At 38.1% G+C, this 23,921-nt stretch overlaps 1 protein-coding gene across 2 annotated transcripts in view; it reads right to left on the bottom strand.

Annotated features, from left to right (window-relative positions):
* Positions 1-13,220: 13,220 nt before the first annotated feature.
* DYRK2 (dual specificity tyrosine phosphorylation regulated kinase 2) overlaps positions 13,221-23,921 on the bottom strand; it is a 29,359-nt gene continuing 18,658 nt past the window's right edge. For both annotated transcript variants that reach the window (XM_083365933.1, XM_083365932.1), the window contains exon 3: positions 13,221-22,020. In XM_083365933.1, the coding sequence (XP_083222059.1) occupies positions 20,425-22,020 (1,596 nt within the window). In that variant the 3' untranslated portion in view covers positions 13,221-20,424. The remainder of the gene's footprint in view (positions 22,021-23,921) is intronic.

Raw genomic sequence — 23,921 nt, 5'->3', positions numbered from 1 at the left:
GGTACAACCCGGTCAAGTGCCTCAGTGGCTGCCCTTTCCCAGGCTTCCACTAAGGCATCCGCCGAGTTGTGAGCAATGGAGGCAGGTGGGGACCCCAGCGCCGCTTGGAATCTATCAGGATCCATTAGGCGTCTGGGGCGGTACCATCTGATTGGCTCCGTACCCCCACGGCGGGGGGTGGCAAAATGGAAGACCAGCCGCAGGAGGTGATGATCGGTCCATGACAGGGGCATAATAAATGGAAAGCCCCCACCAAGATCATCCAACTACCGTCCAGATAAGAAAATCAGGTCAAGGGTGTGGCCTCCCTCATGAGTTGGTTCAGAAATTACCTGTGTCAGGTCCATGGCCGTCATGGAAGCCATGAACTCCCGAGCGAGCTCAGATGAGCCTCCCAGGGATGGTAGATTGAAGTCACCCAAAACTATAAGTTTGGGGAACTCAACCACCAACCCCGAGAGGATATCGAGCAGCTCGGGCAGGGCTGCTGCTGCGTGACTAGGCGAAATGTACACAAGCAGCAAGCCCAACTGCGCCCCAGAACCAAATCTCACAAAGAGAGACTCACACCCGACTATCTGAGGAACGGTGGTCTCCCGCGGACATAAGGTCTCCCTAATGATCACCGCCACACCCCCACCCCTACCTTGAGCTCGAGGCTGGTGTAGCACCCGGAAGCCTGGTGGGCAAAGGTCAACCAAAGGGACCTCACCCTCTGGGCCCAACCAAGTCTCCGTGATGCAAGCCAGGTCCGCATGGTAGTATACATGAGAAATTAAGTACAGTATATTAGTCATTCCTAGTTTTCACTATTTTTTTCCATATCTTTTTACTTGTAATTATTAAAATAAATTGATACCACATTTTGGTTAGGGTAACAAAATAAATACCTAGGACACTGGACTAATACCAAAAGTAATTTTCATATATCAAATGCTTTCCCCTCCCATAATATAAAGTACAGTATCAGTATTCTGCATCGTGATTTCATGGTGTTAGCAGCCAGTTGTGGATGATGTTTTCACAGCTTAAGAGATATAATTCAATACAGGAAGGTGGGATTCAGGACATAAATTTTACATCAGGCTTATATACTAATACATTAAGCAGAAGGTCCATCTAGTCCAGTAGGCAAATGTTTTTGAGAACCTGAGCCATAGAACATGAGGATGACAGTCCACTTCTAGCTATTTCTTCTTAACTGGTAAGCTAAAATGGGTAGCCACTAATACCAGAAGGCATAAATTTGGCTAGATTTCCTATTTAAATATTAAATAAATAAATATATCTACCACATCTAATTGCATCAAATCCCATAGTTAAACTATGAAAAGTAGTGCTTCGATAATTTTGTCTCAGTAGATGAAATCTGAGTTCCAGTTTAGACCTCACTATTAAGGTCTGGCCGCATAGAATACACTCCTAACACCCTGATGGTTTGCAATGGCTAAACCACACCTGCTACTTGGTCAGTGAAGAAAGGGCTGCTGATATCATAAAGTCTTGCCAGTATTTTCCTGATGTAAAGGCTTCTGGGATATTAGGTGCTTTCAGCAGAAACTGGGTGAGGAGCTTGTATTCCTGGAATAGTAACTTTTAATTGAATATGATTTTTTTTGCTGCTATGACCAGCAGAAAAAATTATAACTGGATTAATGGTTGATTAAGCATGCTGTGAGTACAGCACCATTTTGTATCTTTATCAGATCTATTCAAGTATCATTGTTTCTACTTTGAAAATGTTTGGAATCCTCAATTGTTAGTGATACAATAATTAAAGTAAAAATGTCACTGGCACAAACTTAGTTCATCTGATTTTAAATTTGGTATGATTCACAGTTTATTAATTAAATGTATATGCTGCCCATCTGCCAGATTAGGTCACATAGATACCATTAGCTTAAAAACCCACATAATTTTCAAACTCTGCTATGTTCACTGGAAATCACACTATTTCTCAACTTTGAAAATGAGCATGGCTGCAGCCATTTTCCCTACTCATTTTTGGTTGACACATAGCATGGAGGGAGGGGGGTTTACTAAGTGCTTCACTAGAATAAACTGATTTTTTTTCCCATGGGAACCAAGGTCATTGGCTGCTCCCGGGACTGCAGGGTAGGCGTTTCATGAAAAGCTTGCCAAGGATATGTATTGGGGAACGTAGTAGCTTGCATAGCTTTAGGGGTGGGATTTCTTAATTTTGTCTTGGGGATTGTTACATATCTATTCAGACTTGGTTTCACTTTTGACTTGCCGATACTTTGTATCAATAAACATGTTCTTTGAGGAACTTGCAAGCCTAGGAATTCTGCTTTATTTGTTTCTGTCTGTCAGAAAAATGACACTATTGTTTGAAACCAGACATGAAATAAAAACAAATCCAGCACAGGTAAAGATTGAGTTGGAACATAAATAGAATTTTAAAAATATATACTTTGAAAATAAAAACAATTCTTCTGAGCCAATAAATGTCATGCCAAAGAGAAAAGCAGGTAAGGCTGCCAGTTTGGCAGCTTCACTTTTTTTAAAGATTAGCCTATAGAACTGAACATTATAATGCTTTTCAATAAATCTTGACAAGGATATTTTATGAAACTTGTTCAATTTTGAGTTGTGCTTCAGGAAAACCAACATTAATCTCCAGGAATGTGAGCACTCCCAAATTCTTGTTTTGTTTTTGTTTTTGTCTCAGCAGTTTCTACAACAGAGCTGTGGGGAAAGTGGACCTCTCTGTAGGGAGCAGATACTAGAGACTGATCAGGAATATGGATGGAACATTTGTGGAACATCCCAGAAAGGAGCAGATAAATTTAAAGGTTTGAAAATATTGGAACCAAAACTTGGATCTAAACCCAAACTATTCCAAAATTCCTGCAAAAATAGCAATGCTAGTCTTGATATATATACTTTCGGTTGTTTCAGCAATTAGAAAAATATTGCCATATTGATTTATTTTGTCATTTTAATTAGAAATGAAATATTTAGGAACTAAAATGTTTATTGATTTTATGCTGATTGCTCTTATTGAATTGTTTTGTTTTAGTAGTATAATCCCCAATGAACATTGCATTCCATGGGAAAGCAATAATGTAAAAATGAGAGTCAAATAGTAATTTTAGACTGCTATATTCCATTAATAGTCTCTTGTGAAATACAGCCAAGAGAATACTAGCAGTACAGTTACCTGAAAGGTAAATACATCTAATAGGAAACTGTGGTGGTACTACGGCAATTCTAAGAACGGATTAAAAAACTAGCCATTAATTATTAGTGTAGATCATTGGTTCTCAGCCTGTGGTCCATGGACCTTTGGGGGACACAATGTCCTCATAGGGGATATGTGAAGGCTTGAAGAAATGTTATGATTTAAATCTTGAGTTAAGTCTTGGGAGTCCGTGGCCATGGTCCGTGGCCACAACAGGTATATAAGGGGGTCTGTGATGAAGAAAAGGTTGAGAACCATTGTGTAGATTGCAAAATGATAGAGATCGTTGATTCACTAGTCCAACAGAATACACTGATCCAGAATCCACTGGAGTTTGGTGGCCAATAAATTTAAATAATGACAACCCATGACTCATTTCAGAGATTCTCCCTTACCTAAATAAACAATATAACCACAAGTAGGCAAAAAAGCATTGGAACTGGGAGCAACTTCCAACTGGCTTCCCCTTTGACTTTGCTGGTGGGAAGCTAGCAAGGAGTTTGGAAATCATTCCTTCTCTCCTCCTTTTTCTTGGCTGAACCACAGAATGGCCTGCCACTTTGCTGAGCAGTGAAAGGACAATGGAAGTCATGGACAGCAAAGAAAACTGTACCTCCAGTCTCCATTCTGGTGGGTCCCCAAGGCCCACCTCCCTTCACGGAGGAAGAACACTCACCTGTCGACTCCTGGCATTTCCCAGACAATCCTACTTTGCCAGCAGGCATCTGAGCCACTCCCTTGTCCTTCCCTCATGGCCCACTCATCACCATTAAGAGGTTTCAAATTTCACCCTTGGTTCTAGAGCAGCCAGTTGCCATTCACCTATTAGGCCCTGCCACCAGTAAATTGGGAATGGGCAAGAGGCAGGCAAGAAAAAGGACAGGGATACATCCCTCTCATCTTCCCTTGCACCATGGAACCTATGGGTTCCTGGGAACTATAATTGGAAAGCATGGTGGTGCTAAAGCAGCCATAACTTCCCCGAATTTCATTCCCAGGATCCACACATTTTGTAAGTTAGCCCATTGATTACCCTGGTTCAATAATTATTGCCTTATACCCTCTAGTTTTGCCAATTGAAGGTTACAAACAGATACACGAGTTTTAGTAGCACACAGAAAATTATAATTTTCTCTAGAGAAATTTTTCCCCCACTTGAAATAATTTAATTGTTCAACTTTTCAAACTTAGCTACATTTTTTTACATTAGGCCCCAGATCAAATTATGTGGTAAAATATACTTCCCTTATTGTCATCTTCTGCTTCTACCAGCAGGTTCCTTTTCCTTATACCTATAGAACTAGATGGATGCAAATAGATGCACATTTAATTCTATATGTTTTGAATTGGGAAAATTTCCCCAAATTCATGAAAATCTTCAGAAATATTTATAAAGGACCTGGCAATTACAAACAAAAATCAAGAATGGCGTGAGACACATGAAAGATAAAAAGGACAAGTATAGAAAGTGGAAAGAGAGGCATATAACTAAGTCAGAATATCAGCAAATAGCCCGAGCCTGCAAAGATTAAGTGAGGAAAGCTAAGGCTCATAATGAACTAAACCTAGTGACCAAAGTCAAAATAACAAAAAAGCTTCTTTCAACATGTAAAAAACAAGAAAATAGTTAACGAAATGATTAGTCCATTAGTGGGGGAAAGTGGCAAGAAGGTGACAAGCAATAGGGAGAAAGCAGAACTATTTAATTCATTTTTGCAACTGTCTTTACACAAAGGGAAAAAACAGACCAACCTATCAAAAATAGTGCCATAAAAACAGAATAGAAACACAAGTTAAGATAGGCAAGAAAATGATAAGTGAGCACCTGTCCAGTCTAGACAAGTTCAAATCACCAGGACCAGATGGATTACACCCCAAGATTCTGAAGGAACTGGCAGATGTGATCTCAGAACCACTGAACTATATTTTTCAAAGATCCTAGAGCACTGGGGAACTACCAGAGGACTGGAAAAGAGCTGATGTAGTTCCCATCTTCAAAAAAGGGGAAAAAATGGATCCAGAAAATTACAGACCTATCAGCCTGACCTCAATAACTGGGAAGATTCTGGAAAAGATAATCAAACAACGAATCAGCGAACACCTAGAGGCAAATAAAGTCATTAATAAAAGCCAACATGGGTTTGACAAAAACAGATCATGCCAGACAAATCTTATTGCATTCTTTGACCAAGTGACAAAATTAGTGGATCAGAGGAATGCTGTGGATATAATTTACTTGGACTTCAGTAAGGCATTTGATAAAGTAGATCACAACCTACTCTCAATAAGGTAGAAAAATGTGGGTATGACTAGTTTAACAAAGAGAAGGGCGAAGGGTGACATGATAGGAGTATTCCAATATCTCAGGGGTTGCCACAAAGAGGAGGGAGTCAAGCTATTTTCCAAAGTGCCTGAAGGCAGGACAAGAAGCAATGGATGGAAACTAGTCAAAGAGAGAAGCAACCTAGACCTAAGGAGAAACTTCCTGACAGTTAGAACAATTAACCAGTGGAACAACCTGCCTCCAGAAGTGGTGAATGTTCCAACACTGGAAGTTTTTAAGAAGAGACTGGACAGCCATTTGTCCGAAATGGTATAGGGTTTCCTGCCTGAGCAGGGGGTTGGGCTAGATGACCTCCAAGGTACCTTCCAACTTTATTATTATTATTATCATTATTATCCTTTAGGATGGTTTAAACCAGGGCTTTTCAACCTTTTCACTCATTGTACCACTTTTAGGATATGGCAACATCCGAGTACCACCAGTCACATAGCAAGGTGTCAAAAACTTGATGACCAAAAAAAGGAAAAAAGTGATAAAGTACCTACAACCGTTCGCTTAGTGACTGTTCGAAGTTACAATGGCACTGAAAAAAGTGCCCCCCAAGCCACAGCTGAGCAAGACACCTGCCTCCCCGCCCGGTGGGGCTCTTCCTCCTGCCCGAGGTTTTCATTGCTGTGAGCATTTCTGTTGAGGATTGGCAGGGGGGTGGAGTGGGGGGTCTTTGGTTTTTATTCCCCCCTGTCTGCTGGGTGGTTGCAGCAGCTGGAGCCTGGCGCTGATCCTGGCGCTTCCGCTGAGTCCTGACAGCCCTGCAGCTCCAGCCATTTCTTGCTCAGGCTTGTGCGGTGCTGCCACTGGTTCAGCTCATTCCCCTCCCTTGCTACCACTTTTCTAGGATGGCCACATACCACCTGCCAGGTGTCAATGTACCACAGGTGGTACCCATACCACTGGTTGAAAAGCCCTGGTTTAAACAACATCGCACTATTTCCAGCTCCATCCTTTTATACATGATTGTGACATTGCATGCATGTATAGAAGGAGCAGAGTTTGTATCACAATGGCAAGAAGCTGCTTTTATCATTTTTACCAAAGCTTGCTTACTGCAGAGACATTTTTATAGGAAAAATGAAATGAAGATGTATCCATTTCATGGTTAGATTTTCCCCATGTTTCAAGATTGAGAACACTGATAATTAAAAGTTCTCAACAGTTCACTGTGAGTAGTTAACTGAAGATCAATCCATCCTTTATCCATGTTCCAGAATAACAAAATCCCTATGCATAGCTCCAGGATCAACAGATTAGGAGTGCTTGAAAGGTACTGGCCTCCTCTATCCAAGGATAATTTAATTTTCTTCGGATATCTTTGAAGCCTTGAACATTTGTGCTTTTTTTTTAACTTGAGGGAGGTTTTTAGAACAGCATAATAAAATAGTAGAAGAATTATAATCCACATTTGTTACATCTCTACTATGTACCACAGAGATGAACACTAAATGTGGGAAATAATTAAAAACTATCTCAGAGAAGTAACTGTTTAAGACAAAAATAGCAAGGAAGGCTGGCATTTAATTGTCTTCCCCCCTCCTTTTTCTGTCACCTTTTTGTTGTTTGTATTGAAAATGCTACTTAACACTTTTTGAAATGTGCTAATGAAGGAGTAAAATAAGAGGGAAACAAATGTGCTGCTTGTATAAAGGAAAGCTGAAATGAGATACAGAATTAAAAAAGAAAAGAGAAATAGAATTCTTAAAACTCAACAACAAACAATACAGTATTTTTCCTGGCACTGAAAAGCATGTAAAGCTGCTATAAAAATGGCAAGCCTTTGATCTCTATTCATGGACATCAACATAGCTCTTAGCACCTTAGCCCTAAAGCTGCTTAAGACTAAAACCTTTGCTCAAATTCTATAGTCTGACGAATGCTGAAGATAAACAACCCCCCCAAAAAAACCCAACAATCCACCACAATATACAACACACACACACCACCACCATACCAACAACAAGATATAACAGAACAATAAGAAAGGAAAAAGAGAACAGGAGCCAATGGCAAATCCAACATGCAGCTCCCACACCTCAATTTAGCCAACAGCTGCCCCAGCCAACCTAACCCAAGGCTAGGAATGTATACAAAGGAAAATCTCAATCCTATAAAAACCAAATGTTTGAGGGACCAGAGGGTACATGGATGATATACTCCAAATATTTATAGTCCATGTTCATGCTGATGATATTATCCTGGAAAGCAAAGAAATTGGATTTCCCCTGCTATTTTTTTGCTTGATTGGAACCACAGCATCATACTTACCTGACAGTTTCAAATAAATGATGTCAACGTTCATAACCACTAAGATTTCAATCAATGTCAGTTGTATACATGTTGGGAAACACCATGAAATGCTACTGGTTTTGGAATGACATAGCTTTTCGGGATATGATAGTCTTTAAGTTATTGGCCAAATATTTGAAAACTATGACTATTGTTGTTGAACAGTAAGGATATCTGTCATTCAGTTTAACTTGATGATTATTTGAGTTTTTGGCATCATTTTGGGTAAATTGTGTGATGGCGTGTAGATACTTGCATTATAAATTGGCTTGGATTTGTGTTGCAGAGAGGGTTCTGGGAAGGAAAGTTTTAGAAAAGTGAAAAGTGTAGCTGCAAGTGTGCAAAATTCAAGGATGTGACTGGGTACCTTATTAAAATATATCAACCCCACAGACCCCTTTCTTCTCCTACACATGGGGACCAATGACACAACAATGAATCTGAAAACAATAACAAGAGATTAGGCAAGAAAATTAAAGAATTAGGATCACAAGTGGTTTTTCATCTATATTTCCAACAAAAGGCTAAATCCGGGACTTCTGTTTTGCCATTGCGGTGCCATGGACACAGGAAGGCGAGCTCCATCTTCCGCATCCAAATTCGTTCCGCTGGGGGACCCTGGAAAGGGTTTAAAGTCACCCTGTAGTGGTGACGGGCAAGGAGGGGACCCCCATTTGATCACGGGAGGGCGGCGGCCCTTCTGTTTGATTCGGGGTAGTCCTCCAAAACAGCGGTGGGAAGACTGGCCATATTAATATGGCTCGTCACTAAGCTGCTGACAGCCAAAGTCAAAATCACCACCAAGCAACTCTCCCTGTGAGGAGAGAGGGAATTTTTACCCCTCTCATTGGAGATGTTTGTTTTAATTTTTTTTAAAAAATAAGACTTGAAAAACCACCATATAAATTTTGGATTTAAAAAGCTTAAATGGCGTTGTTGACATCTTGTGGTGAAGTATGGTATTACAGTTTGTTATTGCCGAAAAGAGACTTGGCTTGAAGCCCAGACTTTAGATAAAATTTCTTTGACCTTGACAGCTACCACCTGTGAAATACCCAGATGCAAAGCAGAACTTCTGGGCAGCATATCTAGCCTGCTGGAACTATGAATGTAAACTTCTACTGACTCTTACAGCTATAATTGGGGATTTACTTTCCTTTTTCTTTACATGAGAAGCATATGTTATTATATGAGATGATGGAACACCTTGGGCTATAAACTTTTACTTGACAAACAACTTCTACTATAAAGACCACCTATAACACGTGAAATAGGTGTCCCATACCTAGCTACAAAAGATAAAAAACTATTTTTAACGTTTGATTCTAAAGTGTGCAACTTAAGATACTATTAAGAGAATATGGATGAAGACCATGAAAAAATCCTTTTCATGTTGAAATCAATACATGAAACCATCCTTTCAGCTTCTGACAAAATAAGAAGCAACATAAAGGAAAAAGATCCCAGCTTAAATATACATACCCAGATCTTGTCTACAACCAAAGAACTAACAATGCAGGAAATAACAGGAAAATTGGAACAACTAAACATCAAGAAGAAGACCCAATTGATCAACAGACCCAGCCAATGGAAAAATCTGATAAAAAGAATAAACTGATAAACAGAAAGACCAAAAGAATAAGTACAAAAAATGGAAAGAGGGAAACATAACTAAGGCAGAATATCAGCAGATAACCTGAATCTGCAAAGATGAAGTCAGAAAAGCAAGGCTTAGAATTAATAAAGATTTGCAACAAAAGTCAAAGATAATAAAAAAATTCTTTCAGTTTCTTTTCAACAGAAAAAAGTCAAGGAAACAGTTGGTCCACTATACAGAAAAGATGGCAAGGAAGTAACAGGCAGTAGACAGAAAGCAGAGCTGCTTAACTCATTCTTTGCTTCAGTCTTCATGCAAAAAGAAACTATAGTCCAGGGCTTTTCAACCTTTTCACCCATTGTACCTTTTTTAGGATATGGCAACATCTGAGTACCACCAGTCACCTAGTAAGGTGTCAAAAACATGATGACCAAATAAAAGGGAAAAAAAGTGATTAAGTACAGGTAGTCCTCGACTTACAACAGTTCGCTTAGTGACTGTTCGAAGTTACAATGGCACTGAAAAAAGTGCCCCCCCAAGGCACAGCTGAGCAAGACACCTGCTTGCCTGCCTGGTGGCACTCTTCCTCCTGTTCGAGGTTTTCATTGTTGTGAGCATTTCTGGGTTTGGTTTTTATTCCCCCCCCTCTGCTGGGTGGTTGCAGAAGGTTTTGGTCACTTCACATGACCCTGGGACACTGTGACCATCATAAATATGAATCAGTTGCCAAGCATCTGAATGTAAATCACAAGACCCTGGAGTTGCTGCAACATTCCAGCTGATCGGCGCTTCTTATGGGCTCAGCAGAAGTGTCAGGATCAGCGCCAAGCTCCAGCTGGGGACTGGTGCTTATCCTGGCGCTTTCCCTGAGCCCTGAAAGCCCCGAAGAAGCGCTGATCCTGGCGCTTCCGCTGAGGCCTGACAGCCCTGCAGCTCCAGCCATCTCTCGCTCAGGCTTGTGTGGTGCTGCCAGCGGTTCAGCTCATTCCCCTCCCCCGCTACTACTTTCCTAGGACGGTCGCGTACCACCTGCCAGGTGCCAACGTACCATAGGTGGTACCCATACCACTGGTTGAAAAGCCCTGCTATAGTCCCACCTCCAAACCCATAACTGTAAAAAAAAGACTAGAAATAAAACTTAAAATATGCAAGAAAATGGCAAGAGAACACTTTTCTGATCTTGATGAATATAAAATCACCAAGACCTGATGGATTACATCCCAGAGTCCTGAAGGAGGTGGCAGATGTTATCTCAGAACCATTGTACTGTATCTTTCAAAAACCCTGGAGCATCAGGGAACTACCAGAGGATTGGAAAAGAACTGATGTGATTCCCATCTTCAAAAAAGGAGAGAAAAAAACAGACCCAGGAAACTACACACCAATCAGTCTAACATCAATACCTGGGAAGATCCTGGAAAAAACAATAAAAAAACAGATCTGCAAACATCTAGAAACAAATATTATAACTAGTAGACAGCATGGATTTGTTAAAAACAGACCATGCCAAACCAATCTTATTTTATTCTTAAGACTAAATTAGTAGACCAGCAAAATGCTGTGGACTTCAGCAAGGCATTTGACAAAGTAGACCACAACTTACTTTTTGGTAAATTAGAAAAATGTGGGACAGACAGCATCACCACTAGATGGATTTATAACTAGCTGACAAACCGTATTCAACAAGTAGTCCTTAACGATACTACATCTACATGGAAGGAAGGAAGCAGTGGAGTACCATAAGGTTGTGTCTTAGGGCGAGTACTCTTCAATATCTTCATAAATGATTTTAGGTGAGGGAATAGAAGGGGAACTCATGAATTCTGCATATGACACTAAGCTGGCAGGAGTAGCCAACACCCCAGAAGAAAAGCTCAGGATCCAAAGATTTCAAGACTTGAACAAGGGGCCCTATCCAACAACAGGAAATTTAATGTGGAGAAAAGCAAGGTTTTACAGGAAAAACCAAAGGTACAAGTACAGATTAGGTGAAACCTGGCTCAGAAACAGTAATTGTGAGGGGGACTGTGGAATCCTAGTGGACAATAACTTAAACGTGAGCCAGAATTGTGCAGCAGCAGCCAAAAAAACTAATACAGTCCTTGGTTGTACAAAAAGAGACATAGAATCAAAATGAAGTATTTGTACCACTTTATAAACCTTAGTAAGACCAGACCTGGAATAGTGTATCCAGTTTTGGTCATCACATTACAAAAATGGTATTGAGACTTTGGAAAAAGAGCAACAAAGATGATTAAGGGCCTAGAGACAAAAACATGAAAAATGGTTGCAGGAATTGAGTATGACCAGTCTAGAGAAAAGGACTGGGGTTGACATGATAGCAGTATTCCAGTATTTGAGGGGCTGCCACAAAGAAGAGGGGTCAACTTATTTTCCAAAGCCCCAGAAGGCAAGACAAGAAACAATGGATGAAAAGTAATCAAGGAGAGAAGTAATCTGGAAGCAGAAACTTCCTAACAGTTAGAAGAATTAAACAGTGGAACAGCTTGCCTTCAGAAGTTGTAGGTGCTTCATCACTGGAGGTTTTTAAGAAAAGACTGGACAGCTACTTATCTGAACTGGTATAGGGTCTCTTAGACCTCCAAGGTCCATTCCAGCTCTGATTGATTGGTGTAATCAAAGCCCTACTTTTTTTTACATGCAACTCATATAAAAAGAGGCAGTTTCAATCATAGGGCCACCACTGCCTTCTAAACCTTTTTTTTTTTTTGGCTTCTCTCATACTCTCGACACTCTGGTAATACAAATGCTATTTTGTTAGATATGTTTTAACAGCCTCAACATAAATAATCTAAACAGTAAATCAGGTAGACTGGTATTTTAAATTATTCCAAATTACACAGTAATGTGCATAGAACTTCAGCATAGGTTCAGCCAAAGACCGGCAATCTACAGTATATACTAGAATAAGATATATAGGGAAGGGGTCCCCACCACCTGGGCCACAGCACAATTCCCCTCTCCCCCTTTCCAGCCAGGCCACCAAGCTGCAAAGGTTGTGGACTGTTGATGTAGGGGATTGAATAGGGACTTGCAAATTACATAGAAGAGTGCTTCAGCCAGCTGGGGAATTCTGGAAGCTCATGTCGACACACCTTCAAGTTGCCAAAGTTGCCAAACACTGACACGGAGATCTAATGCTGTGGAAAGAGCCTTGGTGGAGCAGTGGGCTGATGCCTCCTTAAGTAACACCAGCTGCCTGCAATTAGTGCAGGTTCACATCCCACCAGGCTCAAGGTTGACTCAGCCTTCCATCCTTCCGAGGTAGGTAAAATGAGGACCCAGATTGTTGGGGGCAATTAAGCTGACTTTGTAATAATGCCGCTTGGGGTGTGTGAAAGCCCTAATAAGCAGGCATATACATAGAATGAAGGCTACTGCTAAGTTTGTAAAGCCGCCCTGAGTCTTCGGAGAAGGGCGGGATATAAATGGAATTAAAATAAAATAATAAAAAAATAAAAATAATGTTTTACCAGACCAAACTGCCAGTTTTTTCCCCTTTAGAATCCATAGTCAAATGCCTGAAAATATTCAGTATTTAAAATGTTTTGCTTGAAAAAGTTATCTTATGTCTCAGATAATTGATCATTTAACTTTTATCCTATCTAGTCAAAGTGTTCGTATACAAAAAAAATTAATTTAAAATTGTTTGAATTAGTTAACATGAGTTATCAGTTATTGTAATAGTTCCACTGGCATATCTATTTTTTAAGGGTTGAAAGGGCTACTTTCACTATGATAAAACTCAGAAATGCAGGGGAAGAAACAATTATATAGGACATAAAAATTTTATTCTGAAATGATCTCTGGCTACAACAATGAATATAACAAATATTCACTAAAACAGTCTTTAATTCCTGTTATCAGCTATACAATACAGAAGTATCATAAAACTGGCCACAAGAATCTGAATTTTAAAAACTCCTACAACATATTTAATGTGAAGTGGGCTGTGACAGCAGCAGCATCTCACATAAAAATTTTACATACATATATACACAATACACACTCAGTCATTTTTCACATGTTTTCAGTACACAAGAGTTGCAGCATATTACAGTCACATGTCTAAGTTGTTGCTCATTTTAAAGAAAGTGGAAAAAAGCAGCTATTGAGCTGAGTGAATACATCTTTTTCATATTTTGGAGCACAGATGTAAACATCCCTAGAAACAATACCATTCACAAATAATTTTTAAAAATCTTATAGCTTATCCGGTTGATAATGCTCAATTTTCATCATCTTAACCCCTTTTTTCTGACATAATGTTTAATAGCTACTTCTGTTTGGAAAAAAAAATCATTAGGAAAAATAGATGAATTCAAAGAATTCTGACATGTATTTAAAGTCTATAATCCAGTTTGTTGCTACTTGAATAGACATAATTCCTTCAGCTGTGTCACTGTCCAGTCCCCATGGATTTTCATGGCACCTGCTTCTGGTTTCACCCAGGACTCATTCTAATCAACAGAGACTACTTGGCAATAGCCACGAAGTGTTTTTAAAAAATAATAGTTAAAAAAAATTCTTCAGGAGTCCTTTTTGACTCCCTGACTAATCACAAGGTAAAAGTGGCATTAAATGCCTTGCACCCAAGTTGTAAAAATCCCTGGCCATATTTACTGAAGCCAGACACATAGAAAAAGGAATGCACTTTGGTTCATACCAAATGCCCTGGGATTAATTCTCACTATAAAATTAAACAGTTTGAGGTAATTTTTCCCTTTATATAAATACAGCTGACTCTGTCTAGTGCTGTTCTAACAGCCACCACAATATTGTTCTTAAAAAAATTAATCAGATCTTGTGATTTCAGCTAGGTAATATGTAACACCCTCTTTAACCCCTGAATAAAAATGAAAATCCTTGCAACACAGAATTCTGTTCCCTACTAAGTAGCATGATTGCCTTATGGTATAGATTAAGGTCTTGAAAATAGCAGGCAAAATCAATCAGAAACCTTTTCAATTTCTGCCCAATTTAGGTGCTGGGTAGTTAGAAAACCCAAGCAGTCTTCTAAAGCAATCATTAATTTATAATGGTGTTTCCAGAAGAGGTTTCTGGTGAATTATGCTCATAGAAGCATATTAAAAAGAACTGTAGTATTTACAAAATAGATTTCAATCATACTACATAGTACAGTATTCAGAGGGTTAAAGAGACAAAGTTGCATGTTCCAGCACATGGCATTGTTTATAACAAAAGGCACATTGTTAATATCAAGCGCACTACTTTATTCTTCATGGTTCTTTTGCACATCTGTTGCCCCCTGATTATTCCAACACATTGATGATGCAAATTATCCAACCCTCTCATGGTGCAAGAACTGAGTAAAATGAGATTGCAGTCAGACATGACTGTGCCATTACTAAATCTGCAAAGACGCTCAGAATTCCCAGACAATTGTAACACTTTACACTGAGCAAAATTTCCAACCAATGCACCCCAACTAATTAAACCACTTAGAGACAAAATCATGTCAAAAGCAAGAGGAAGCTTTTTTTTCTTGCTACTTCACTTCCTTTTCCCAGTTAAAAATAATGGTACAAAAAAAATGTAAATTGTTGAAAATGGCAGCCTCTAGTTGCCTTTTATTTTAATAATCTAGTACAGGTTTTATTTTTAATGCATATAGGAAGTTGTATATTGATAAAAGCTTTTTTAAATGATTCTGCACATGGTATTGTGGCCAAAAAGTTTCCGGTAGAACTGTGAACATGGTCAATCATAAATGCAATACTGGCATTCTAAATTTCATTTATTTTTTGTAAGGGATTAAACTGGTGGATTCAACTCATGGAAGACCCATGAAATTATGAAGAATTTCTATGGAATTTATGTTAACACCTTCAAATTTAGGTAAAAATGTAATAGATGCAACAATTTATTCAGCCCGATTATTTTTTTGGATTATTGGGAGGAAAATAGAACTTTACCAGGGCATCTTAGACAGAAATGCATTCCTGTGCTGATGAAATCCTCTTCATTAATTCCAGGACTCAGTTCTCTATGTATAACATTTTCATCTGGGAACTGCCTTGGCTTTTAAGTAAATAGGAAAGTACAAACGCAAGAACTCAATCTGAGTTTTTATGGGTCAGCTGAGATTCCTCTTAGAGCCACAGAGTGCAGTGAATTCTATGATAGATCGTAAATGATCCTATTCCACTTTTACTAATACATACACATTGCATAGACACACGTTACTGAAGCTGCATTTACACAAAAGGGAGATCAAATGTTAGGTGATTACTGAAGTTTATTAGATGACTAAGTAGATTTTTCTATCCAAAATTACTAATAGTGAGAAAAGGGCCCGTTTAGGTTCTCCTTTCCCCAATAGGATATATTTTTGGCAAATTTGTTTATTTCCTGAGAATTCTTCATTTTTCATTTATGCCTATTTTCAAAACATAAAAGCTCAGTAAAACATGTTGCTTCTGTTTATTTTGAATGAAAAATCTGCATAAAAAGAAAATAAATTGACTGGAAATTTTTGACTTCCTGGGGACCATGCTTAAGTACTTAAACATTTTTACAACTAATATAAGGTTTGTGCATCATACGTTTTACTGAAGTTTTCAGCACTCTCATGAAAGTTGTCATTATGCTAGCAGCAACAGTTCTCTTCAAATATTATCAATCTATAGGTAACATTCATTTTAGCAACATTTGTTTCCTTTGAAAAACTACATTGAAAAGGAAGTTGACATATTTTCCGAATCATATTCTTTTTCTCCCAACCTGGAAATCTCAATCTGGTAGTCAATGAATTGTTGAGAAAAATGTTACATCCCTCGAAACCTGGGGAGGAAGACGAGCAGTCAGAGGACTGAGGAAAGAGTTCCTACCACTAGAAGAATGGACCACTCACAAATTCTGCAGACTTGCTGTGCTTCAAGTGAAAAGATTAATCATATACCACAGCTGAGCCAGTAATATATCATCCTAGCTCTTGGACGGCAGAAATTGTGGGATTTCACATTCTAAAGACCACTGGTGTGCTTTTGTGACTCTGCAAACTGTCATTTACATACCACTCTCCTTCTCATCTCCCATTCCTTTTATTTACTGGTGTGTTTTCCTGTATTTAATTTTTTTCATTAGTAAATAGGTAATGACTAAAAAAAAATAGATGAAGTGAGAAGGCTATGGTTTCTTTTAGTCATTCATACCTGTCTTCATCCACCTCACTTCTTAATGATTTGACTTTGGAAACAGAGTAATTCTACTTCAGCCTAACAAAGGACAATTTCAGCTTTATCTGCCACTTGTAAAATTTATATTCCATGAGGCTCCTGGATTATTGGGCAAGAGATTAAGTTAAGTTCCCCAATCCCCTTATAATTTTCTATTGAGATGATTCCAATTGCAAGTCTCCAATGTTCCACTATGAGAAAGTAGAATCTATAAATAGTTTGCTAGACAGCCTAAGAAAATCCTTTTGCTCAGGATGCATATGTAATTGTACATATGAAAATATGCATCATGAAAAGAATGCATGCAACAAGAATGTATTTCTATACTTTAGAATTAATGTTCATACTTTAATTGTAAAATTTGGTATTTTACACTGAATTCAATAGATTTAATAAAAACAAAGAGGAAGTAATCTAATTAATATAAGTAGTTTTATACTACACTCTAATATATTCATTTTCCTTGTCTGAGAAATTTTTTTGAATGTGGCCTTTAGTGTTCTATTCATAACCCAAGGTAGCCTGCCCATGAAAACCTGTATCTTGCTCTCTATAAAATCTAATATTAGTAGAATATAAAGAACATCTTGACATTACAAACTGTATTTTGATTTTCTCTCCATGTGGGTTTTTTAAATAGAGTAAATATATAAATCAGCTTTCACTTCATTTGCTCTAGAAACATAAAGACATAAAATCTTGTTTTAACACTCAGCAGTTAGAAACTTTGAAAAGACTGAAGGAATAATTTGAAGAAAACAGAGGCATTTTCATTAATAGAATGTCTTGTGTATCATCTTCATTATGTAATTAATAAGTCCAGGTGCTGATGACATGGCTACAGAATACAATTTTACAGGAAACAATGAGATGGAATTGGCATTTCCAGTACCATAACACTTGAAATGTTGAAGTAATAATGATACTATGTACATGGATATTTAAATACCACTGCACACATTTGAGGGAAGTACTGAATTTTGTACATATATCTGGAGGATACAGCTTTACTCCTGATAACATTCCAAAAATAAAGACCACAGAATAGTTTCAGTTGCAGATAGGGAGAAAGAAGAAAGAACAAAATGAATGTCATGCTTTTGCCTTTTTAAAGTCCAGCACCAACTGTACTGCTTTGCTTAGTTTGGATATGGAGGTCATATTAAGTTTTTGACCAGTGTTCTCGCTGTCCTTTCCACACTTTCTGTTTGGAATAGATTCGTAGGAAAATGGTTTTTTTCATAGTGAAAATTTATGAATTCTGGGAACACACAAACACAGAACATATTAATTGGACTGTATTAGTTGTAAGCCAAGTCCGGAATTATTATTGTAGGTGGATGATATAATGAACAAAAGCCAAAACATGGTATGTTAGTTCAGTCTTGGCAAGAAACAATCCAGTTGGTCTGTGTTGTTTCAGAAGCAAAATCAAGGTTGCCTCTCCATCCTTTCATATCTGAATTTCAATTTTAAGTATGGAACAGTATAAAATTAAACGTGGATATAGGTCAGCACCAGATTTTAGTTGACAGTGACTGATTAACCTTGTCCTTTATTTGATGCAGCTCACTATTCATAGCTTTAAGAAAAGAACTGCTTCCTTTAATTTTGAGGCTTGCCATTATATAGTGAGAGGGGAAGGGAAGCTTTTGTCAAAGCAGCTTTGTTGCTTGTATCAGCAGATCAGAAAGCTGACAAAAAAACCCAGAAGAGCAGCAATACTACTTGGCTATCAAGCTGTTTAGCTTGGCAGTTGGCTTGGAACCACACCCAAAAACTGTTTGACTTTATTTCTCCAGTATGGTCTACTTTTCAGCAGTGTAGTAGGAGCTAAAGCTCAAGAGGTTTTGCTTTTGGTTTTCCTGTTGGGTTTTTTTTCATTCTTATTTTTTTTTTTTTTTGAAAATGGGAAGTTTGGGGAACATTGAAGTTGTTCCTAAGAAATATTGGAATGAGTGAAATTAAGGCAAGTTTTTATGCATTCATGTAATATTAATCATTACAAGTAAGAATTGATAGTGTTTTTGGATAAAAGATAAATCACTTATGCCCAGCCTAAGCTCTCAGGATGCATCAACCTACAGCTGCTACAATTCTTAGCCCACGTGACCACTGACACCTCCAAAAGGGAACAGCTTGAGAAGCACAAGGCTGCTACAGACATATGTATTATTCCAACCCAAGACAAGGCTTTTACAGCTAGAGTAAGAGCAAGCTGGGTGGTGCCTATAAGTCATCAACATGCCCAGATTCCTTCTTTGGTGCCCAGTTCTGTGCCTCACATATTTTCTAAATATGTGCATGTGTGTGTGTGTGTTTGGTACTGGGTCATCCATGCAGGGGAAGGAGAAGGAAAGACAACTTTTTGAGGGACTGGGGGATAGATAATCATATCTCCCTCAGTTTGATTTTTTTATATACATTGAGTTGGTTCACATAGTGTGGTGGGATGGAGGGTTTGTTGTCACTGTGTGCTGGGGGGAGAGAGCACAGGGGGAGGCTCAGCTAATCTCAATGTACACATGTTGTACTTTGACAATAAAGGTTTATTTATTTATTTATTTGTGGCTACCCAGAATCGCATTGGCTGCTATGTTCTGACACAATTTATTCTGAAACATCCATATGTTCCTACTGGCAGTACTTAGAATACACTACTGTTTTCTTCAGAAGAACTTATTAGCTGTTCCCAATAAGCCTTCTTGGAAACGGAGAGATGCAAGAAATGTCCTCCTATTCCTCTTATTTGTCCCCTCCATGTGGCTGCTCTCTTTCATGTATGGTGCCAAGTGTGACTCAAACACTTTTGCTTCCCTATTCAGGAATAAGCCTAACATAATTCAGGGAAACAGTCAAATTGCAGTTCAAGGTATTTAAGCTCTTCACCTCTATTTTTTGTTAGATATTTCTATCCCATCTTTATTATTTTTACAAATTCCATTAAAGGAGTGGAAATTACTTCCAAATGAACAGATTCAGGACTGTTCTCTGAGGTTCATAAATATGCCAAATAGCACATTTTCATGCTATAAATGTTTACTCTTACATTGGCCAAATAGTGGAATAAGTTCATTTTTAAAAATGTAAATATTGCATCTTCAGAAACTTTGCCTCAAATTCCAATATTTTTCTTCCTGGATATTTGATAGAGAATTGTTACGTGATTTTTGACATAAAGTAAGCTGTTTGTGGATCTATTAGAATATTTTAACAATTATTATGTAGCATTATGTAGCATTCTGTAAATAATCCATACTACAGACAGAACCACAAACAGCCACAAACAGCCAATTATAGCCCTGAATATTTTCTAGATCATTGCCTGAAAATATGAATAAGTGCTTATAGGAATGGAACCTACTGATATAACAAAAGCAATGATAAGGAAGTATTAAAATTCACTCCAAAGAAAAGTGAGTGAGGAAAAGGAATTTACTCTTTCTTTCCTCACCTAGCTAAAAATGTCAAGCTTAGATAGTAACCAGTGGCCTGCCACTGACACATTGTTGTGCCATACTAATTCCATAAGGCTAATTGTTGTTTACAAGAGAAACATTTCATTAAAAAAGTGTAAAAACTTAAAGCATTGTCCCCATGTTGTTTTTATAAAATCAAAACCGTGCTTAACACATTTAAAGTAATCAATGAAAAAATACAAATGTTTAAAGATATTGATCAAATAAAAATAGAAATCTGAGCTTTTTTCATGTGAATAAGGCTCAGTGACATAACTGTGCACTCTCTTTCTTCGAATCAGCATTGTATTATTCAAACCTCAGCTCACAAGCTTTGGCAACACTGTTCTCTGCTGAATATTCCCATTGGCGTCCGTCATCTGTGCCAAATTAGTCCTCAGTTTTGAAGCCGAGTTTGAAGTTGGAGGTAACTTGGAAATGGATGTGATAGCACCAGTGCTTTCTGTTATTCTTTTTGCTGATAACTTCTCCCCAGTTGGCGGCTTTGGCAAACGTCTCCTGAGCCAGGGATGCCGTAAAGCCTGACTGGGTGCCATACGCAGCATTGGATCCCACTCTAAACACTGTTTCAAGAAGTCAAGGAAGAGCGGATCATCACATCCTTTCAATGCATTCCCCCATTCTCTGCTCTCTGGGGGGCCACGCACTTTGCCCCGCCTGGAGCGGCCACCATTAAGCACAACAGAACCATCTGACAAGGTAGTAATGGAACAATATCGGGGGTAACCCTTGGAGCTCACAAAATTTTTTGCTCTTTTTGATGAATCCAGTAGTTTCTGGGAAGGCATGCCCAAGAGTTCTATCATACAAGCCAGCTGATCCCCTTCATCTTCTCCTGGTAAAAGAGGGTATCCTGTTAAGAGTTCAGCAAGAATGCAGCCCAGGCTCCACATGTCTATTGGCATCCCATATCGAGCACCAAGGATGACTTCAGGAGCACGGTAAAAACGTGACTGGATATATGTATAGACGCGCTGGTGCTCGTAACAGCTAGAGCCAAAATCAATCACTTTAATACCACTCCTACCCTGTTGTTTTAACAGAATGTTTTCTGGTTTAAGGTCACAGTGAATTATTCTGTTTTTGTGCAAAGCATCCAAGCACTGCAAAATGGAGTGGGCAAATTTACGAACCAAAGGCAGGCTAAAGCCCTGAAATTTATTTTTCTTAATGAGCTCATAAAGGTTCATGCTCAGCAACTCAAATGTCATACATATATGGTTGCGGAATGTGAAGTTCTCCAGCATGTGTATAACATTCATGTTATTATCTTTGTCCTGTTTTTTAAGGTGCTCCAGAATTTTAATCTCTTCTGCAGCTTGGCGGTGAAAACGCTTTTCATTTCTCACCATCTTCAGAGCAACATGTTGATGTATCTTGTGATCATATGCCTTTACCACTTGTCCAAAACTTCCTTTTCCTATAACTTTAAGAACTTCGTATCTGTATGCTATATGATCATGGGGTATTTGCACATAAGATCCCTGGTCATCATCATATCCACAATTGTTTGGACCACTAATGACACCTTGCCTTTTCTTTGCATTTGGACCCAAGAAATATATTTCAGGGTAACTGAAGATCTCATGATGCTCAAAGGCTGTTAGCTTGTGCATATATTGCTTCGTTGCTTGCTCAGGAGTCATGAGAGTAGCTTTTATCTTTCCTGGTCCTTCAGTAGATTTCACGGAGTTGGAGCTCCCCTGACGCCTATGACAGCTCTCGAGCTGTCTGTCTTGTACCAATGGCAACCCTGATTTTGCTACTGTGGCAAGCCCATTTGGTTGTGTGGATAGAATTGTCCTTTTGTTACTATTATCTTCAAAGAGCTGTTGGACCTGCCCATGACTGGTAACATGTAGATGCTCATTCATGGTGTGCTTATTTCCACCAACCTAAAATACAAAGCATGATTTTCTAGTTAAAAAACTGCAGACTGATAATGGTTTCCCAAATTCTATGAAAAAATAAGATTAAATTAGTTCAGGATTTATATGACTTCATGTCCTTCTCTTTCCTAAACTGTACATTGAGACCACTAATGGTCCAGATCACCAGTGGAATTCTGCTAGAGGAAGACAACTCTGTGTGACCACTCAAAAGCTGGTCTAGGATCACAGAACACTCCAAAACAGTAATGGATATTACTTTTGGAAGAATTGTCTTCATCACCTTATACTGAAATTTTCTTAGTTCCCAATCTTTTCCATATTAATAAATTATAAATCTAGATCCAGTCCAGTATATTTCAAATATCTTATGCACTGGCTTGGTCTCCTATGGTCCTTTTCTCATACTTGGCTATGTAATATCACATTATTAGTAATTCATTGGAAAATTTAACATTAACACTTATTGCTTCAGCAAAAATAATCCAAAATAACTCTCATTATAAATTCTACAGAACTACTAAATAAAAATATAGTTTTAACAATGAATAATGAACTCAATTTTCTTTTCAAGTCATTATTGAATGTGCTAATTCATAAATCCATTTGTCCATTAATCAATCCTGATGGATATAGATAGATAGATAGATAGATAGATAGATAGATAGATAGATAGATAGATAAGATAGATAAAACACGTGTTCACAAAATACATTCTGTATTTATAACCACCTTTCAGCCAAAAGAAATTTCAACCTGAAATTTGCATTTTAGTGCATTTTGGTGCTGTTTTAAGTATGAAAACCGCATCACAACATTAGAAATTAGAAAAATCACTGCACACATTTTAGTCCAGAAGTTTCAAATCAGGTTAGCTTACATCAGAAATAACACCATTCTGGCATACCCAAATGGCTGCTGAACGGTAAGGAAATTTTTCTCTATTGCTGACAATCTCCTGATTTTGCTGCCAAAGCTGCTTCTTTGGTAGCATTGTTCCCTGGATATGAATGGGAAGACTTAGGAATGACCCAAGATGATTTTTGGGTGGCAGTAGACCCCACCGTCCCCAGGAAGAGGAATCTTGAAACTAGTTCCTATGGATGCGGCCAGAAAGTCACCAGTCACCTATCCATCTTTTCCTCAGCAAATCATTCTGGTAAGCAAACCTGGGTTAAGTACATTTTTTGAAGATTTTGTTTTATTATGCTTTTTATCTTTAAATGTTAACTGGTTGCATGCTGACTTATTTAACCCACTGCTGGATTTTATTTATTATCTTTTTCCTTTGATTTATTTGACTACATTGAATGACTCTTGTCTCCATAAGGAAATCACAGAGTATTTATGGGTAATAAAGGTACTTGGACTTGATTTAGATTTATATTGGACTTTCACTACAGGAATTTTGCCTTTTATTAACTTGCAAAAAGTTTTGAGATTATTTTTTTAAGTCTTGGCTCAAAATTTCCAAAAATATCCTCTCTGTTTTTCTATTTATATTTTCACTCTGAATAATCTTACGGTACTTTAACATTTGATGTTCCTGTCTCTGAAGACTCCTCTTATCTTTCTCTGCTAATTTCCATGAGAGCAACAACATTATCAGATTACAGACAAGGAAAGCTGGCTGGTATTTGGAAAAAAAAATTGGTAACATTCAAATTCAAATTGAAAATTTCTTTTAAAAGTTTGACAATTTAATAATGGTTGCAAGAAACAGTTGCAACTAACTGTAGATGAAGCAGATTCACAAAAGGATTTGATTTGAAAATGGTAGATTTGGCAAAGACTGAAAAGAATGTGGATTTTACAGAGTGGATTGCACATGCCTTCCCAAAGTTCAGGCCTACAAACTTTTACCACAGCAGAAAACTGACTGGGTGGATAAATGATAAATTAGTTTG

Source organism: Vipera ursinii (assembly GCF_947247035.1).
Source record: "Vipera ursinii genome assembly, chromosome: 6".
Lineage (NCBI taxonomy): Eukaryota > Metazoa > Chordata > Lepidosauria > Squamata > Viperidae > Vipera > Vipera ursinii.
This window is presented reverse-complemented; position numbering and strand designations above follow the sequence as displayed.